The sequence below is a fragment of the Acomys minous genome (assembly GCF_964271855.1).
Source record: "Acomys minous genome assembly, chromosome: 11".
Lineage (NCBI taxonomy): Eukaryota > Metazoa > Chordata > Mammalia > Rodentia > Muridae > Acomys > Acomys minous.
The window spans coordinates 68,399,783-68,417,806 of record NC_140492.1 but is presented as its reverse complement, the minus strand read 5'-3'; the positions used below and the strand labels follow the sequence as shown (position 1 = coordinate 68,417,806).

The 18,024-nt window shown below is 40.2% G+C and overlaps 2 protein-coding genes across 4 annotated transcripts in view; both read right to left on the bottom strand.

The window, feature by feature from the left end:
- The window catches only part of LOC311608578 (uncharacterized protein), a 46,382-nt gene extending 40,371 nt beyond the window's left edge, over nucleotides 1-6,011 (bottom strand). For all 3 annotated transcript variants that reach the window (XM_084801117.1, XM_084801119.1, XM_084801118.1), the window contains exons 1-4: nucleotides 5,637-6,011; nucleotides 2,358-2,472; nucleotides 1,471-1,644; nucleotides 390-496 (exon numbers count right to left, since the gene is read on the bottom strand). In XM_084801117.1, coding sequence (XP_084657243.1) covers nucleotides 390-496; nucleotides 1,471-1,644; nucleotides 2,358-2,472; nucleotides 5,637-5,890 — 650 coding nt within the window. In that variant the 5' untranslated portion in view covers nucleotides 5,891-6,011. The remainder of the gene's footprint in view (nucleotides 1-389; nucleotides 497-1,470; nucleotides 1,645-2,357; nucleotides 2,473-5,636) is intronic.
- Nucleotides 6,012-15,505: 9,494 nt separating this feature from the next.
- On the bottom strand, nucleotides 15,506-17,976 carry LOC311608579 (uncharacterized protein). Its single transcript, XM_084801120.1, has 2 exons — nucleotides 17,784-17,976; nucleotides 15,506-16,267 (listed from the first exon to the last, which is right to left on the bottom strand). The coding sequence occupies exons 1-2, from the start codon at nucleotides 17,961-17,963 to the stop codon at nucleotides 15,719-15,721; spliced, it is 729 nt and encodes a 242-aa protein (XP_084657246.1). The 5' UTR covers nucleotides 17,964-17,976; the 3' UTR covers nucleotides 15,506-15,718.
- Nucleotides 17,977-18,024: the final 48 nt, after the last annotated feature.

The window sequence follows — 18,024 nt, the reverse complement described above, 5'->3', positions numbered from 1 at the left end:
CAGCATGAGTTTCAAAACTTGTTAATGTAGACTGTAGCATTTTAAGAGAAAATAATAAAAAACAGAATAGAAATACTAAAATTGATTATAAATTTCATTTTCAAAAAAATTAACTAATCAACTAATGGGAAGTTGAAGTAAGTAACATAAAATCACCAGCAAGGCAGATGAAAATAAGAAAGTCAGTACTAAAAGAGGCTCTGAGCCCTGGTGCATACTATTTTCTTGTGGTCAGAACAGTCCTTTTTCCACGTGACATTTTCTGGGTGTTCCTCACCATGTCCATCCAAGTTTAAGACAATCTTCCTCCCATCAGTTTAGTGTTTCTGACTTAAGCCACTGTCACCCTATAGAACAGCACTGAGACTGTGAAAAAGAAGAGACTGTACCTGTTGGACTCAATGATTTCAGTTATGTCTGCACCACTCTCCTTTAAGAACGCTGCCATGAGATCTTTCTTTCTATATACAGCAAGGGAAAATGGTGTGAAGCCATTCTGTGAAAGAGAAAAAATATGTTTTAAATAATGGTGTGTTTCCCAAGTGAAAATTCATCACATTCTGTGTACATAAATATGTACTTTAGAGAGTCACAAAGGATAGATTTTCCTTCATCCCTGCTGCACTTTCCACACACAGGTGCTTCCTCTCATTGACAGACCTTTCCCCTGCCCCACAGCCTCCTACTACCACTGCTCTCCAATATTCTCCCTAGAATGCTCATTGCTTCAAAGCATCTACCTCCATGAAGTTATCCATCCATTGCCCTCAAACTGGAACCTATAGTAAAGGTTTACATGGCCCTGTTGAATGAGGGAGCTCAAGGGAAGTCTCTGAAGCAAGGTTTCTCAATCTGTAATTCAAAAAATATTTCTTTCCTAGAGTAAGAATGGTTATCTCCAATACTTAACACCTCTTTTTATGGACATATGGATTGAAAAAGAATTTGTAAACCTTGAGATTTTTTAATGATTACATTTCCAAATTTTCCTACATGACTTTGACCATATATTTTCTCATTTTCCATCCTATCTTATCTCTGAGAGATAAACCAATCCTGTATCCTCTCAACGGCAACAGATTCACATTGATTTCTTAAAATGTTTATTAAAATGTTTATTTATTTTTCTGCTTGTATGTATGTGATGTGTATAGGACAAACTTAATCTTTATTATTATTATTATTATTATTATTATTATTATTATTATTATTATTATTATTATTATTATTATTGAGTTTTAAAACAAAGCCCAATTCAGCGGAACAAATGTGCTGCATTGTGTTCTTTTTGACTAACTACCACAAATATGAATAGCCTATTAGGCAAAAAATGTTTTGTACTTTTTAAAAGATTTTAAAAATATTTTACAGTTAACAGAATTAGTGAGAATCTTTGCGCTTTGGCATGTGTGAAAGCGATCCCAGTGTCAGTGCTAGAACATGTTGGGAATGAAGGTGAATGGTTTTTACCTTTGTTTTTCCATTTATATCGACGTGGTGCTCCAGAAGTTCTCTCGCAATTGCTTGGTTTCCATTGTACACAGCATAGTGGAGGGCCGTATTTCCAAAGAAATCGGCCATGTGTGGATTGGCACCATGCTGCAGCAATAGCGAAACACATTTTGGGTTGTCCATCTCTGCGGCCTGTGGGTTTGATACAAAATCATAGATCTTCAATTCAAAGAAGTCAAGATAACCATTGCTGCAATTGCATTGGACATTTCCTGTATTTGAGACAAGTGGCTTAGGTGGTGTCCATTAGCCTTCTCATTTTGAGACATGTCCTTGTGAAGTACCCCAGGCTTGCCTAAATCCAAAGTCCTCTTCCCTCTGTTTTCCTAGTGTGTGAATGTCAGGGGTGTGCCACAATACCTAGATCCATGCTAGTTACTTGTTTTGGGGAATGGGATGTTTGGGTGGTTCATTGGTCGCATTTTCTTGTTTTTTTCCAATTTGATATAGGCTCCAGCCATCTGAAGAGAGGGAGCATTACTGAAGAATTGATTCTATCAGACTGGCCTGTGGGCAGGTCTGTGGAGCAGTTTCTTGATTGAGATGGATGTGGGAAGGACCAGATTCCTGGGATTGATGGCATGACTGTGCAGTGGTCCTGAGTTGTACAAGGAAGCAAGGTGACCACGCCATGAATCAGCAGTCTTCCCCTATGGTGTCTGCTTCAATTCCTCCCTCTGACTTCTTGACTGAAGCTTTTGCTCTGGTTTCCCTCAGTGATGGACTGTGATGGGGGAAATGCAAGCCTAATAAACATTTGCTTCCCTGAATTGGTTTTGTCAACACCAGACAAACAAGGACAAGATCTAATCCATTTCATACTGAAACTCCTGTCCAATCACTACCTTAATCAAGGGTGTGCAGCCTTCGTCATCCTGGACATTAATATTACTGTTGTTTTCTATGAGCACCTTTACTGTATATGTCTGGTTAGCAGCACACGCATAGTGCAGTGAAGTCCTAGAAATCAAAAGGACATTTTAGGAAGTCATGGAGTACGAAGGCAAAGTATAGTCAACTGTAAATACTATATACTAAGTAATTCATTTCCTTCTGAAATGAAAGTTTCAACTGCAATGTCCTTATTTATTTATGTCTCTGCTCCAGTGTTTGTCTTCTGTACTAGGGAAACAGTGCATGGCTGCCCAGTTCAATGCAATCAATATATCATAAGCTTCATCACTGCTCAGAGAAGCCTGTCTAGAAAACAGGAGAGCACCCAGTGACTTAAAGAGGCTTAGATTTGAATTCTTCTCTGTTCTATTACCTACTAGCTACTTCTTGGCTCTCTAGTATCTCCACAACTGAAATTCTTCATCCACTGCTCGGGGATTAAACAGTAGCTGTCTTGAATGGCTCCACCCTGATGCTTCAGTTCAAGCCTGCACACAGCATGCACAAGTGTTTCCAGCACCTACCAGCTCAGCATTTGGTGGATAAAGATAATGATTCCTTCTCTTCCTGCTGCTATCTAACACAATGTCTCAATGACAGACAGAATTCTACCTAATGTACAGATCCAGGTTGTTATTCAAATATGGTCAGTATTTTTAAAATTCTATTGCTCAGGCTGGCCTTGAACTTGGTAGTCCTCCTAACTCATCCTCCTGGCAGTTAGGGTGGCACACCAGTACCAAGGTGACTATATTACTCTTACATTTTAGCATCTCTGGCATTGGAATGCCACTTGTAACTCATGATATTCTATAACTATACTTAGTAATAATTTTAACTTTGTCACTATACAAAATATAAGGCTGTCATTCAGTCCACTGTCTGTTACATTAAACGATATATGACAGAATCCACAGGCTCATGGAAAATCATGTAACTACGGACATTTTAACCAATGAAACTCAATGGGCAATGAGGTTTAGAATAGCAATAACAAAAAACAAACTTCTAAACTTTGTCACTAATACTTTGATTATTTATAAATTTCTTAATGCCCAGGAGGAATCTTTCCGTCTTGCTGCCAACAGCAAATAACCTTTCATCAGCTTATAGATTCAGTGTTCATGATAGTCCAGTCTAAAATATGTGGTAAAACACACCATCTTTGGTTGCATTATAGTCATTTATGCATCCCTGGATTCATAATAAAGTCAGTCAAATGTCTGTATAAGGACTTAACCCATGGCATTGTAGCTCCCTCGCTTTGATTTTCAAGTAGTTTTAAGCCAAAAACCCTACTTCAATGAGCATTGTCAATTTTATTCAACATGAAAAGTTACAGAATGCAAACACTTAATATTTCTAAAACTTAATATCACACTTCAAAGGCTATCATACATGAAATGAAATGTGACATAGTTTTAAGTTATGTAATCAGATTTATAGCCTGAGATATAATTTAACTAAAAAACAACCTTATGCTTAAATACTTTTTACAACACTCTGCCTTTAGAACACATTTTTGGTTTTGTTATTTTATTTTGTTGATAAGGGAGAAAATTTTCTGTTAAAAATTAGGGCAAGTTTTAATTTTCTTAACTTCTTGTGTGTGCAAGGAATTAAAAGGTTTAAAAGAGGAAGAATCCCCAAAGACATTGAACGTGTATACTGTACATTAGATCTCTAAGTAACATATAGGGAATAAATAGATTACCAGAATGGATAAACATAGTTGAAAAATCAAATGTTGTTTTTTTAAAGAAACAGTTATGAAGGAAGGGAGCTTTTAAACAATAAATAATTCTTCTTTATTTGTATGCAGATTCAATTTGAAGACTGAGAAGTCTCGCAGACCCAGACTAACGAGTACAGAAGCACAGGGAGTATTGAAAGTGTCGCACTGAGTGACACTGGTGCCCTTGATAATCCAGGGTGAAATAGGAAGGGGAGAGGGTTGAGGCAGTGACTAAGTTGGTAAAGTGCTTGTCCTCTAATCCTGCGCTGCTGAGTGCAGAACCCCAGCCCCTGGAGAAACTAGTTATGGCAGTAGAGACAGTCGAATCCAAGAGCTTGCTTTGCTGCAGGTCTGGGTGAATTCAGTAAGCTCCCACACAGTAAATCATACACGGTGGAGATGTGGGTGAGTGAAAGAATCTGTCTTAAAAACTGAGCTCCAGGGACCACAGGGAACTTAGCGGGGAACCACAAGGAGACCTGACTTTTTGACTTTGATCTGCAGAAACCACAAGGCAGAACAGACCTGCCATGTGGAGTTGCCCACCAACCTCCAGGCCCTTACCTGTACATGCGTGGGGCACACAGTCACACAGCTGTGCATGGGAGCACATACACACCTGCTCACAGGCACACAAAGATTTTTTAAAGAGGTGAAAATCAATAAAGACTTCAACGTCTAGTGTTCACACCTGTACCTTAACACAGGGACAAACATCCTACACACTTAGGGGTGTGTGGTAAACAGAGTCATCTTCCCTGTTAAAAATGTCCTCATAAGAGGCCTCAGCACACATTGGTCACAGTGACGTAGGATGGCTTTTCGTAACTTTTCTTTGTAGCTGTAACATGGGTAACACATTCAAAATTATATCTCATGGTGCATTTTCCTGCAATTTATATAAATTGTTATTTAAAAAAATACATGTTAAGAGATGGGGTCATAGCTTAGAGGTCAAGAGCTCTAGTTTTTCTCGTCGAGGATCTGTGTTTGATGCTGATCACAAACATGGCAATTCACAACCATTCTTAACTCCAGAGGATTCAGCATCCTCTTCTGACATATGTGGTCCATAAAAATTACATGCAAGAAAAGACATACAAAAATCTAAAAAAATCTGTAACTATATACTATAATATATTATTAAGTAAGTAAAGTTAAATCCATATTGTCTTATTAGCTTAATCCCTTTAAGCATCCAATAAACTCCTGTAAAATAGGCATTGTATAAGGAATCCAGCCAGCAACTAGAGTTTATTGTTTTTGCTTCCTCTAAATAAGGTCTAAGACCTGGATGCTACCAAAGAGTTCAAGTCCCAGATTCTTAGGGTCCTAAAGCCATCAGAAAGCACAGCAGGCTTAGTGAAAAGAGAAGTAAAGCCTACCCTCTCTCTCCCCTTGTCTAAGCAAGAAGCACTGGAAGGTGGTGCATCTCCCTGATGGTCCCTAGCAGTCTCTGTCCCTGCTGCTCATCTCCTCTCCCAGGCCTTGTTACCTGTTCCTCCAGTCAGATTCGTCCACATGGTAGCCACGGGAGTGGATGAAGTCCTGTACTAAGAGCCAATCACCCATGCTGGCAGCCATTTGGAACTGAGCCACAGGTACATATTGGTTGAGGTCGTAAGGCCATACATCTGGGTATTCAAGGCATCCATAGCCCAGACAGCACGCCCACAAGCGGGAGTACCAGTGTGCCTGCTCTGAGGCACTCTGTGTCTGAGCCTCATGTTCGGTGGTGTCTTCCTGCATGATGGAGGCCCAGGGCCACTCAGGCCCTTGCCGCCTTCCTCGCCCCTCCCCCTCCCTTCCTGCCACCCACTTCCTCCCAAATCCCAACTCTAAACCTTAAAAACACAGACAAATATCGCCACCACGCCACAGTCCCAGGAGCGAGCTTCCTGCCAGGGCAGGTGTGTAATTCAGTTAAAGCAGAATGCGTTTTTGTCGCCTAGCAACTAGGAAGCATGGTTGCATGCGAGTGCATGCGCTCCAAACTCCGTGCCCCACATGCCTACCTCAGACTCCAGTAACAGGAGCGAGCCTCCTGCCAGGGCAGGTGGGTAATTCAGTTAAAGCAGAATGCGTTTTCGTCGCCTAGCAACTAGGAAGCATGGTTGCGTGCCAGTGCATGCGCTCAAAACGCCATGCCACACATGCCTACCTCAGACTCCAGTAACAGGAACCTGGCGGACTTTGCACAATTTACATGAATACCCTGTCAATCGCCGCTCTGGAGCAGACCTACCCTGTCTGGCCTCCGAAGGCCAGTGATGCGAGCTGGACGATGGTTCAGATCCTGCACAGCTCTGGTGTTGTCACCAGCTCAAGAAACCCAGTCATCACATTCCCTGAGGCCCTGAGGTTGGACCCTGGGAAGGGCCCTTAGCCTGATGGATGCTGATCTGTTATTTAGACTGCTTGCATTCTTTTCTTTCCATCTTTTAGCATTTTATATTGTTGCCTATCAGTCAGACTCCTAAGACATTCCTCTCCCCTAAAGCTACAGTGTGTGTGGTTCCTTGTTTAATTTGATGTTCTTAGGTTCCTAGAGAGATAAAGATGACAAAACATGATTTTGATATCTGTAGTCTTTTCTAGTACTTAATTAAAACTTTGTGTTGTGCAACTATTGGATATGTCCGTCATTTTTTTAAACTCTGCAAGCTCAGACATGACACTTCTGCCCTAAAATTCTCCCCTAATGCGTTCTCTCTTTGTGGGTGATATTTTAAAGGGTATTTAAAATTAGGCACTAGGGGCTGGAGAGATGGCTCAGAGGTTAAGAGCACTGACTGCTCTTCCAAAGGTCATGAGTTCAATTCCCAGCAACCACATGTTGGATCACAACCATCTGTAATGAGATTTGTATGCATAATAAATAAATAAATCTTTTTTAAAAATTAGGCACTATACAGAAATACAATGGATATTCCTGCCCTGATCTCATATCCGGAACTACTGCCGAGGAAGTTTCTGAATAGCAGGTTCAAAGACCAGTCTACCAGATCCTCCTCGGTGGTGACTGAAAATGCAAGAGAGGAAAACACAGCTGTTGTCTCAGCGTTTACTATCCACAACTCTTGGAGGCCAAAGCTCTAGGCTGTAGTCAGGGAGTTAGGGAACTGAGTAAACAATTGTCTTTCTATGAGTTTGTCACAGCTTGTGAGTTATAAGGACACAGAAATACTTCTTGGTCGCAAAACCATCCAGGTGGTGATTTCAACGTATCTTCATGAAGAAATGATTCAAAAGAAACTTGAAATAAAAAAAATCTGGTGGCTTCTGAGAGGTCTGGAGAGGGATGCTTAGAGGCAGAAATCAGCTTCATGGTCTACCAAAGCAAACACATGGGTTAGAGTATGTGTCTCAAGCCAATGCCAACAAACTTATGACAGAGACATGGTTAAGTTGCTCTAAGAGCATGAAGAAGGAAGGAAGGAAGAATACCAACTTCATGAGCGTGTAACTGAAACAATATCACTTACTGCAGCCACCAAAACAAATTGTGTGGGAGAACCACAGCCTCCCTTCTCCCTCTGTGTGTGTGTGTCAGGGGGGAGTGGGAGCTGTGGTTCTAACTGGAATAAACTCTCTCCATGTCTTCAACCTAAGAAAATATTTCAAGAAAATCAGTCACCAATCACAATCTTGAATCACAAATGTAATTTTTATGAGATCTTCCAGTAAGGTATATTAAGAAGTCATAATAGGAATTCAAATTTTATGTGAATGTTAAGGTTTTTTACATTTCCCAGTGGAGCAATATCTGAAAAAGAGCTAAAATCAAAAGGTGCGCTAGTCTGTCCAGGCCTTGCAGGTGAGATGCTGGATGAGCATTGCTCTCAGGTGCTCTGTTCTTGGTGACAAAGAAGAGTTAGATGATGCTTTATACTCAAAATAAACATTAATTGCATCAAAGGCAAACTATAGTGATTTTCTTCCTTAATTTGTGTCTTTTTTTTGTTTTTTTTGTTTTTAAAATTTTTTTTCTTCCTTTATTAATTTATTCTTGTTACATCTCAATGGTTATCCCATCCCTTGTATCCTCCCATTCTTCCCTCCCTCCTCTTTTCCCCTTATTCCCCTCCCCTATGACTGTTCGTGAGGGGGTTACCTTCCCCTGTATATGCTCATAGGGTATAAGTCTCTTCTTGGTAACCTGCTGTCCTTCCTCTGAGTGCCACCAGGTCTCCCCCTCCAGGGAACATGGTCAAAGGTGAGGCACCAGAGTATGTGAGAAAGTAATACTTAATTTGTGTCTTAACATATCTGGAATGCAGGCTTCCTTAAGAATCTCAAATCTGAATCTACATTGTCTGAAAAAAACTTGGTCTGATTTAAGTATATATGTGATACATCTGTGTAGATTAGATGTAGACCTTGTGCCTCTTAGCTTGTATGTTTCCTCTGCAATTGCAAGTCACAGTTGCTAGAGAATAGACTTTTCTTTCAGATTTCTAACAGTGCTTCATATTTTGCACGTGAACATCATTAGATGGTCCAATGACACTAAAGTCTTTTATGTTACAAAAAGGAACCAATACCATTCTCTTGAATTTGTTGATTTCATTAATACTGTAACGAACATCTGCCTACAATTCATCTATTTTAGACAGTATTTTTACCCTTGTTTACCTCTTACTTTAATTATCTGCATTTAATGTGCCTATTCTGTGCCATACTGTTTTATGCTACACTCACAATAATTTTTAATTAATTAATCCTTTTTATGCAGTTTTTCTAGAGACTGAAAGGGGACTTTGTGATCTTTCTAGGCATTTGCTTTCTTCCTATTAGTGTTATTTCAAACACAGTTGTTAGGTTTAATTTTTTAATTAGCAGAAGATATGATAATACATTCTTTAATGCTACAAAAGTAATATTAGAACAATAGACCAGAGCAGGAGGAAGATCGAAATAATGACAGCATTCTTATGTACACAGAACTGAATGTACCATGCTGAATCACTGAGTCTCTATATGTTCTGTAACAATGGAAGCAACACCCTCAAGAGTATACACTTTAAGAACTCTCATCACATGTCTTTCACACATACATGGCCCTGGAAACCATACTAGGTAGTGAGTACTCAAGAACCTAGATGAATCCAAGAGACAAGAGGAGAATGTCAAATGTCCTTTTCTGTCATGCTAATGAGGAAACATCAGAAGGCAGGGGACAGGAGGGGGGACAGGAGATCAAAAGGAGTACATGCCATCTGTTGATCCCATGGCAATCAACCCCAGTCAGAGCCCCAGAGGCCCAGGCCTGACTGAAACCCTTCTTGTTTTGCAAATTACTTTTATAGCTAGAGGGTCCTGAGGGTACATGACAATGGTGGAGATCACTGACTCTTTCATACTAAGAAAAGCTGAGTCCAAAAGCCCAAGTCCAAGAGCCACAGGGCAGGGTGTTGCTAAGAGACAGAAAGGCTAGAACTGGAACTGCAGACTCTCTGATCCAAAGACAAACACAGGCAGAGATGGCCAATAGACAATGTCTGGGGTCCTTCCCAGTCAGGACTTACCTATAGCAGTCTGTCTGCTTGTCCTGCACCTGAGCTTCTCTGTGGCCTAACTGTACTCATTTCCCAGGTTTGCAGGTCCTACATGACCTGCTCATGATCCATCTTCAGAAAAGATTTGGCCTGTGGTAGGTCCTGGCCCCAGGAACAAAGAACCTCATGGTCACAGGCCTCAAGGATCATAACAATTCAGGGAGTATGCTACCCTTCCACAGACCAGTGGAGGCCCTATCATGGTTCCTATGTGCTGGATCACCCTAGTCCTTATTAAATGTGCTCTTTTGGCTATAGACCAGCAGAGGTAGGAATTCCAGAATTGGACAGGGCTTCCTGATCTTCTGCAGTACGCCTGGAGGGCAGTTGATAGGTTCTCCGGAGACTATGCCATAGGTCTGGGCCCACCAGAAACTGTGATGACATTTCTCTTGTCTTCATAACAGAGACTTAAAAACCTAGTGCCTATTACTGCATGGATGGCAAAGCACATAGTCTGAATTTCTGGGTAATGAGACCCAACATCAGGACAGCTTTAGAAACTCCCCTAGGAAATCTTGGATAGAAATCTTTCTCCTCACATATAAATTCACTCTTTCACTGGATTCCTTTCCCAGATTATTTGTAGAATTTTTAATTCCTAAGTGTTTTTCTACTTTCTTTCACTGTGGTTTTAGAGGTCAAACTTAGGGATTCATATACACCAAGTATTTACCACATAGCTGCCTACCTTGTCCACAAAAAGAGGGTTTCATGAGTAAACACTTTAGTTATTTCTTTCACTCATGTGGTCATTGAGATATCTACAATAAATCACTGTCACATACTACTTGCCACACATTAATGGCTCCCATTCCCTCATTACCTGTGACCTGCACATGGGTTTCCTTACACAGCTAAAGGTACAGTGGTAGGGGGTGAGCAGAGGACGAGGTGGAAGGTCCCCACCCTGACTCTTACTTGCTGAATACATGCCATGAGGGAAATCTTACTTTCAGTCCTAAGTCGAACTATCCATTCTTGAAACTGAAATCACTTGTGTGGTACCTGCTGCTATATGCCGCCTGACAAAGTGTATACAGGTAGCCAAACACCTGTTCTATGACACTGTTTCCCCTCTCAATGTATTCTTTTTCACAATCTCGCCCTTCAAATTTCATGTACTCTCATCTCCACCTTGATTTCATTAGGTTTTGAAATAAGCATGTTACGGATCGTGAGTTTCGGTTTAGAAGGAACCCATCTGTGGCCATTCTGAACAAGACAGGTGCATGGATTTAAAGCTGACAACACGGCAGTGCAGGATGTATTTGCTTGCTTGCTGCTAGCCTTCCTGTGCTGACTCATGGCAGCCCAGGATGTAGGTTAATAATGCTTGTCTGTGCCTCAGGAAGCACCAGCTGTAGAGTTGTTGACGTCCCAGATTATTCATCAGTTCTAAGGAAGTAGAAGACAGTTCTTTATCTTTAGAAATGACTTTTCTGAAAATTGATTTTAGAACATTTGTTTAATAAAGGCAAATTTCTCTTTACACTTTCACGAGAGTGTTCTGTTTTGGGAAAATTTTATTTCTAAAGGAAGAAAAAGTGTAAGTATTTTATTTTTGTGTAGGCACATTGGTGTTGCAATGCTCTGCTCTTCTTTACCTAATGAAATTTGTGTATTTTAGGAAAATCTTCATTTGGCTCAAACAGATATCATGTCCCAAAGTAAACATTCTAATATTTTTTGAGAACTTCTTTGTGTCCTTCCAGTTCAGATGTCATAATTCTTACAAATGGCAGTGGCATTTGTTACATCATATAAATTGTTGCTAGTCTTTGGACTGTATTAACTCCCACATATATATGTATGAGCTTGTTAGCGTGTTTCTTTTCTATTTTCTTGTTCCCTGTTTTTCCTTGTGAAATACAACACTGGTCATCATATTCTTTTGTATGTGAAATGGGACTGTTTTTCCTTTCTTCCTCATATTGGGTATGAGTCTGTAATTAATAGGATTTTAGTAAGGTGTCTATCACTATGCAATCCAATGTACATACATTCTTGCTTTTCAATAATTTGTATTTAATTCATTTGAACATTTTCCTTTGCTCTCCTTTCTTTCATAGAATTAGGCTTAAGATGTCCAAAATCCTGATTAAGAGTCCTTTGTAGTTTAACAGATTAAACTCTCTTAAGATAAGCAAACCCAGATAGGATTAGTTTTGTGAAGGAAAACCTCAGGTGTTGGTAATAGTATGTGATACTTCTCTCTTAAGACCAAACTCACTGATTATTTCAAAGTTAAAAACAAGAGGGAACAGAAGCGATATCCAAGCAAGATGTAAAGGTAGAGATGCAACAGTTGATCTTTGATCTGCTGCTTAAAGCGTTATCTATGGTAATTTTATATAAATAACTCTAAAGAAAGAGTCTGAGAAGTAATTTCCAACCTACAGTTCTAAAATAAGTGAATTGTATACTATCTTTATGTTTTATTTTATAAAGCATAAGAAATCTATGCATTTTAATTTACAGAGTTTAATCATGACTGAAGAATTCAAAGTGTGGTATACACTTGCAATCTCCACACTGAGGAAGTTGAGAGACATGGGTCTGGAGTTGGCCCCAAATTGGTCTACATGGTAAGGCTCTGCCTCAAGGAAATCACACAAGCAACCAGAAAATATGTAAAGTACTGAACATTAGAATCTATCAAAAAAAAAAAAAGACTGACTCATGGTTGGTGTTAGGCTTCCCTGTCTTTCTCTAGGGCCAAAGTCTCCCAAAGCACCTGTTTGCTGGAGCCAGTGTCCCTGTGACTGTGCTTCTTACTTATAGTTCTGACTCACAATCCAAGAAATGGAGAGAGGATTAGTGTTCTCCTCTAGAGGGCAGCATGAACGTAAAGATGATGGAAAAGGGAAGCAGAGAAAAAGTTTGGTCAACAAAGCACTTTTGATTTCTCCCTTAATAGTAGTTTGAAACTTCTTCATGATCACTGAGACCTGAATGTGACCTAACAAGAAAAAATTAGTCTAGACTCACTGACTTTATCTTGGCAGGCTCCTAGTAGCCTTCTGCCTTCTGGGAGAAGTTCACAGACACTTAACCTAAAGAAAAGCTGAAACAAACCCCATGGATTTCAGTCTTTAGTTCATGTGCTGGCACACTGCTCAGGATTTTTCTAGCAATCTTCTCAGGTAAGAAAACACTTCTGTCATACCTTTCTTCTCCATCCTGGAAATCTCTTTGTGGGCCCTGAACTCTTCCTTTTCAACTTTTCTCCTACTCTTTTTGTATATTTTCATCATTCACAATTTTTGTTGTTATTATTGGTGAAGTTTTTTCTACTCCAAAACGATTACAGATTTAAGAGCCTATTATAAAGGATTCCTTTCTCAGGTTTAGAATATAGGCAGACAAGAAATAGAAACATTTCATTCTCATAATCCATGTTGAGAGTAGAGAGAGAAGCCATCGTGATGACTACACTCAGGTGATACTTGTTTTCCATTTAGTCCTAGCCTCTTTCTCTTCCTTCTGACACACTCAGAGATGGCAGAGTGAGATGGCAGAAGTGAAGACAGAGGCTTGCCAAGCAAAAGAATGGTGTTTTTGTGGAAGCCTAGTCTTCAGGAAGCTGCAGTATCTAGACATGGAATCAATCTATGATTCCAGCTTCTTGGGTACATTTAAGAGATCAAACCAAGCTGTGTATGACATTGATTTGAGCTGTGTTTAAGTGATAGTTTTTATTAAAAAATTATATATATATACATATACGTCTCTCTCTCTCTCTCTCTCTCTCTCTCTCTCTGTCTCTCTCTCCCTCTCTCTCTCTCTCACACACACACACACACACACATACACACATACACACATGTCTTTTCCTTTATCGAAACTTTTGGATTAGAAACAGATTTTTACAATATTTTTAAATTGCTGATGATATAATTTAAGTGTCAAACCCCTCAGAGTCTTGGTGGTAAATACTTCAGACACATTTCTATTCCTTGTTTGCCTAGGAAGCCCAGCGATCTGTAACTGAATACATTCTCTGGTGCTGAGCAATGGGAGACCTACTGAAAGTTGCTGCTTTTGGTTTCAAGTGTAAATAACTTGGCTAACATGGATTACTCTTTATTACCAGGAAATACACTTAGACTCAACATTATCCTTTAATAAGACGATAGCATATGTATTTGGTTTTTGTTTGTTTTTCTTTTGCTTAAAGGAAAAATTTCCAAATTTCCCTCTTATCATTTAATACAAATCGTGACCTTTTGTATGATATAGAAGCATTTGTTTTTTCCTTGTTTTTGTTTAGAATAAAACGGGGAAAGTTTTAATTTTCCCTTAATGAATGATGTCACACTTTGTCTTAAAAAATGATGAGTATACAGTATGTGCTGTTCTTTGAAAACCAGGGCAAGAAGATAATTTAATAGGATTAAATCCTACTATGAGTGCCAAGAACTTTTATTGTGGGCATCAGGACCCAAGAGTGAGTGAGGGTAACAGAGTTGCCAACACTGGAAACAAGACTTCAGAGACCAACATCAAGGAGGACTTCTATTTCATTTTGTAGAACTAAGCCTTTCATACATTCTGTTGACCAATGGCCTTAGGACCACTGGGATTTGGACATGAGCTCTGGGATAGCCAATCACTGTGAAGACCAGTTTACCTCCCTGAGGGAAGTGTTTGGCTGCAATGCACCATAAAACTTCCATGAAAATACTTATGCTGGTGGATCCGGACACAGGGCTCCCTTCACTAACTGATGCACCAACCAGAGACATGGCAAGCAAAGGACCAAGACCCACTAATCAGAAGTAGTCAATGGACATCTCATTTTCCACATGGGGAGGCCTGGAGCAGGGTACTGCCTCTGACAAGAGCTCTGGTGCCCTCGATTTGATCACTGTCCCTTAGGAGAGAGGTCCTGTAGAAAACACCTAGGATGGGGATGCAGGCTATCCAGAGGAGACCACATAGGCTGTGGTCAGATGGTGTAGTAGGAAGACTCCGCATGTCAGAGGTCACGGGGAGGGTAACAAAATGAAAAGGGGACAGTGGGAACAGGAAGATAAGAGTGAGTGGATTACAATTGCTGCAGTTAGCTTGCTGGCACACCTCCATGGTTACCCTTACTACTGCCTATTTCTGACTTTTTGATCACTCTTGGCACACTTTTTCCTCTATTGAGTTGCCTCCTCAAGCCTGGAGTTTGGTGTTTAAACTTAATCTTAATGCGCCTTGTTATGGAGTGTTCTGTTGATATCCATGGCAGGCCTGTTGTTTTCTGAAGGGAAAAGTAGGAAGAAGCCACAGGAAGGATACTGCAAGGAAAAGTAGGGATATCGGGGAGACGTGAGGGTTCGACTGGGATGGGGTGAAGGGAGGCTATACTTCAGTGAGAATGTTATGTATGAAAGAATAAAAACAACTATGGCAAAATCAAAAGGAAACAAAGTACATGGTGCTTTACTTCATGTACACCTATGTTGATATCTGGTCTCTAAGTTTTATCATATATATAATCGGGAGGAAGGGTTTTCATTCTTTTTAAGTTTCCATAGCATCATTTGGAAGCTGAGCAGGGTAATGTCTACATATCTGGTGTTGTTGTAAAAATTGAGGAATTAATGTGCACAATTACCATTTAAGTGATGTGTTTATGGAAGCCCTTACTGAACATTTATTGACAATAAAAAAGCTCTAGGTCAAGGGAAGTTTTTTTCTCATAAATATTAGACATTTACATTTTTTTTACATATGTATCTTTTATTAGAGTTTTATACAATAACCTACCTATAGCAGGAAGAACCATGACACAATTAGGGATTATAAATGTTACTCTCTTAATGTTTTGGCTATTTGTATTTGACAGCCTTGAAGAAAACATCTTTCCTATCTTTGTGTCTCTAAACTTCTTGAAGACTAAACCAAACAGTTTAGTTTCACAATTAAGCTTAGTTGTTTAGGGGTTAAGATGTTTTTAGGTCAAGATAGGTGTTTTAAGCTGATAATGATGAGAATCTGTGTGGAACTGTGTATAGCGCTCATGTCCTCAGATGGAGACAGCAGGAAGCCCAGAATCCAGATCTGTGTCATTAACATGAAGAGTATTGAACCCTGTGCCTCCAGCGGGATCAAGGGTGGTGCTGGTGCCCATGCTTTTTCTGGAGAGGTCAGTTGAATGTGCAGCATCAACAGCTAGGTCAGCATCACTAGCAGGGTCCTCAGTGGCTTGGGGACCACAAAGAGCAGCAGATTCAGCACAAGTGCTGATCCTGTTACCATTGCCTTGAGCAAGAAGATGAGAGTCAAGAGCCAGGTCAGCACTGTGAGCAGGATCCACGGTGTCAGCTGTGAGGTGACCAGCAGCAGGCTCACAGTCAGTGTGTGGCTGGCCCCTTTCGTGCTCAGTGGAAAGATTTAAAGCAACTGGGCAAACCAATTCAGGCTTTTGAGCCTTGTCCATGGCATCTGTGTCACCTGCATCACCAGTAGAGGCAGCAGGAGCTATCTTCCTGTGTCCAGTAGCCCTCAAGGCAGGAAGTCTACGCTGAAAGAATCTAAAATGGGGTTCATACAGATGAGTCGACTTCTCTTCAACCTTTAAAGAAATAAAGAGATGTTACAGTTCATTAGTTTTATGATTTCCATTCATTTTAGCATGTTTTTTTGTTAATGTCACTCTTGATGTCAGTCCCAAAATACTTCTGGCTCAGTGTAATTTAGTCATTACAGCCACTGACATCCTATAACCTCTGTTTCCTTTCTGCTTAAGGACATGGTCCAGAGTTTACAGAATCCTCAAAAGGGGAGAGAAGTCTTTCTCCACTCTACTGCATCAGTCCTTTACCCATGGCCTTTCAAAATGGCCCACTGGGATGCTGGGATAGCAAAATAATGAAGGTGAATTCTGAAATGCATGAAAAAGTGTCTGATTACACAAAGCAGAGGGAGCTGCTGAGCTGCATGTACAGAATGTGAAGATGCCTTCCAGCCTCTCACTACTTAACCATAACTGTCACATGTGTGAGTGTTGGTGTGTTCCAGCAGCACTGTGGCAGCTCAAAGGAGAACAGCTCCCATACTCACATAGATTGGAATGCTTGGTCCCAATTGGATGGAGCTATTTTTGGGAAGAAGTAGGAGGTGTGACCTTGTTGGAGGAGATGCTTCTCTGCAGGTAGGCTTTGAGTTTTCCAAAGCCATGTGCAATTTCCACAGAGCTATCTGCTTCCGGTTTGTGAAGAAGGATATGAGCTCTCAGCTTCTGCAGCCCATTGCCTGTCTGCATGAGGCCATGATGGTGATGAAACTGTAGGTGTCTCGTTGGAACCATAAGCCTTGCCCCAAACAAACACTTCTCTCTATAAGCTGCCTTGATCATGATGTTTTATGCAAGCAGTAGAATGTTACTAATACAACCATTGACTACTTTCACTAGGAGTAATATGACGAAAGTCTAAAGTTTTTATTTAAACATCTTAAGGGATATTGCCCAGTGTAACAAACAGAAGACATGGTTCGATAATGCTGGCTTACAAAGGATACTCAGAATACCCACTGCATTAATTAGATAAATTAAGCAAGGGAATGTTCTGAAAACAGTGTAATGCTATTTGGAGGGAGCAAAGCTTCATGTACATTTGAGAGCAAATAATGTGGGTAGGCATTCCTCATTCTATACAACACAGCGGAACTTGATATATAACAGCCTACATTTTCCTTCAATGTCAATTGTGCTGATGCAATATGTCACTTCAATGAAAACTTCACACATTCTAAAACTTATCAAACATCTTCAAACAATGCAGCACAGAGGAGATAGAACAAAATACCTTAAGGAGCATTGGGGGAACGGAAAGTAAGACAAAGAAGTATACATACTACATGTGCGTAAAAACTCTAATGTGTTCAAGTGACAACTTTAAGTTATTTCTTAGAAGATCGCTGGCAAAGGAACTTCTGTGATGAAGAATGAATGTAAGAAAAATGCAGGAATATTGATAAAGCTGGGTTCCTTTTGTCTTGAACAATAAAAAGCTTTGCAGAGGGAGGCCCTCCAGAAACATCTCATATCTTACACTAAAAAATCTTACTTTTCAACATGGTGGGATTACCTTTACATTTATTGCTCTTCTCGAGCCATCAGATGGGGGTTCTTTTTCAGGAGAAATGATATTTTCAGAATTGTCAAGTTGTTCACGAACAATCTCCTTTGAGTCTTTTCTGATGTGCTCTCTACGAAGTTCATGCTGCAGTTCTCTCTGCTCGGGTATTGTTGCCTCATCTCGTTTCATAGAAGACCGAGGCTGTAAACATGGGCATTTAACATTGCGTTTCCTCTTTATTTTTCCATCT

Excerpts from the sequence above, each read along its gene's own strand:
- LOC311608579 (XM_084801120.1), bottom strand. The coding sequence starts at position 17,963 with ATGAAACGAGATGAGGCAACAATACCCGAGCAGAGAGAACTGCAGCAT. Across the intron at positions 16,268-17,783 it reads GAAGAGCAATAAATGTAAAG|GTTGAAGAGAAGTCGACTCA; the intron begins GTAATCCCACCA and ends ATTTCTTTAAAG.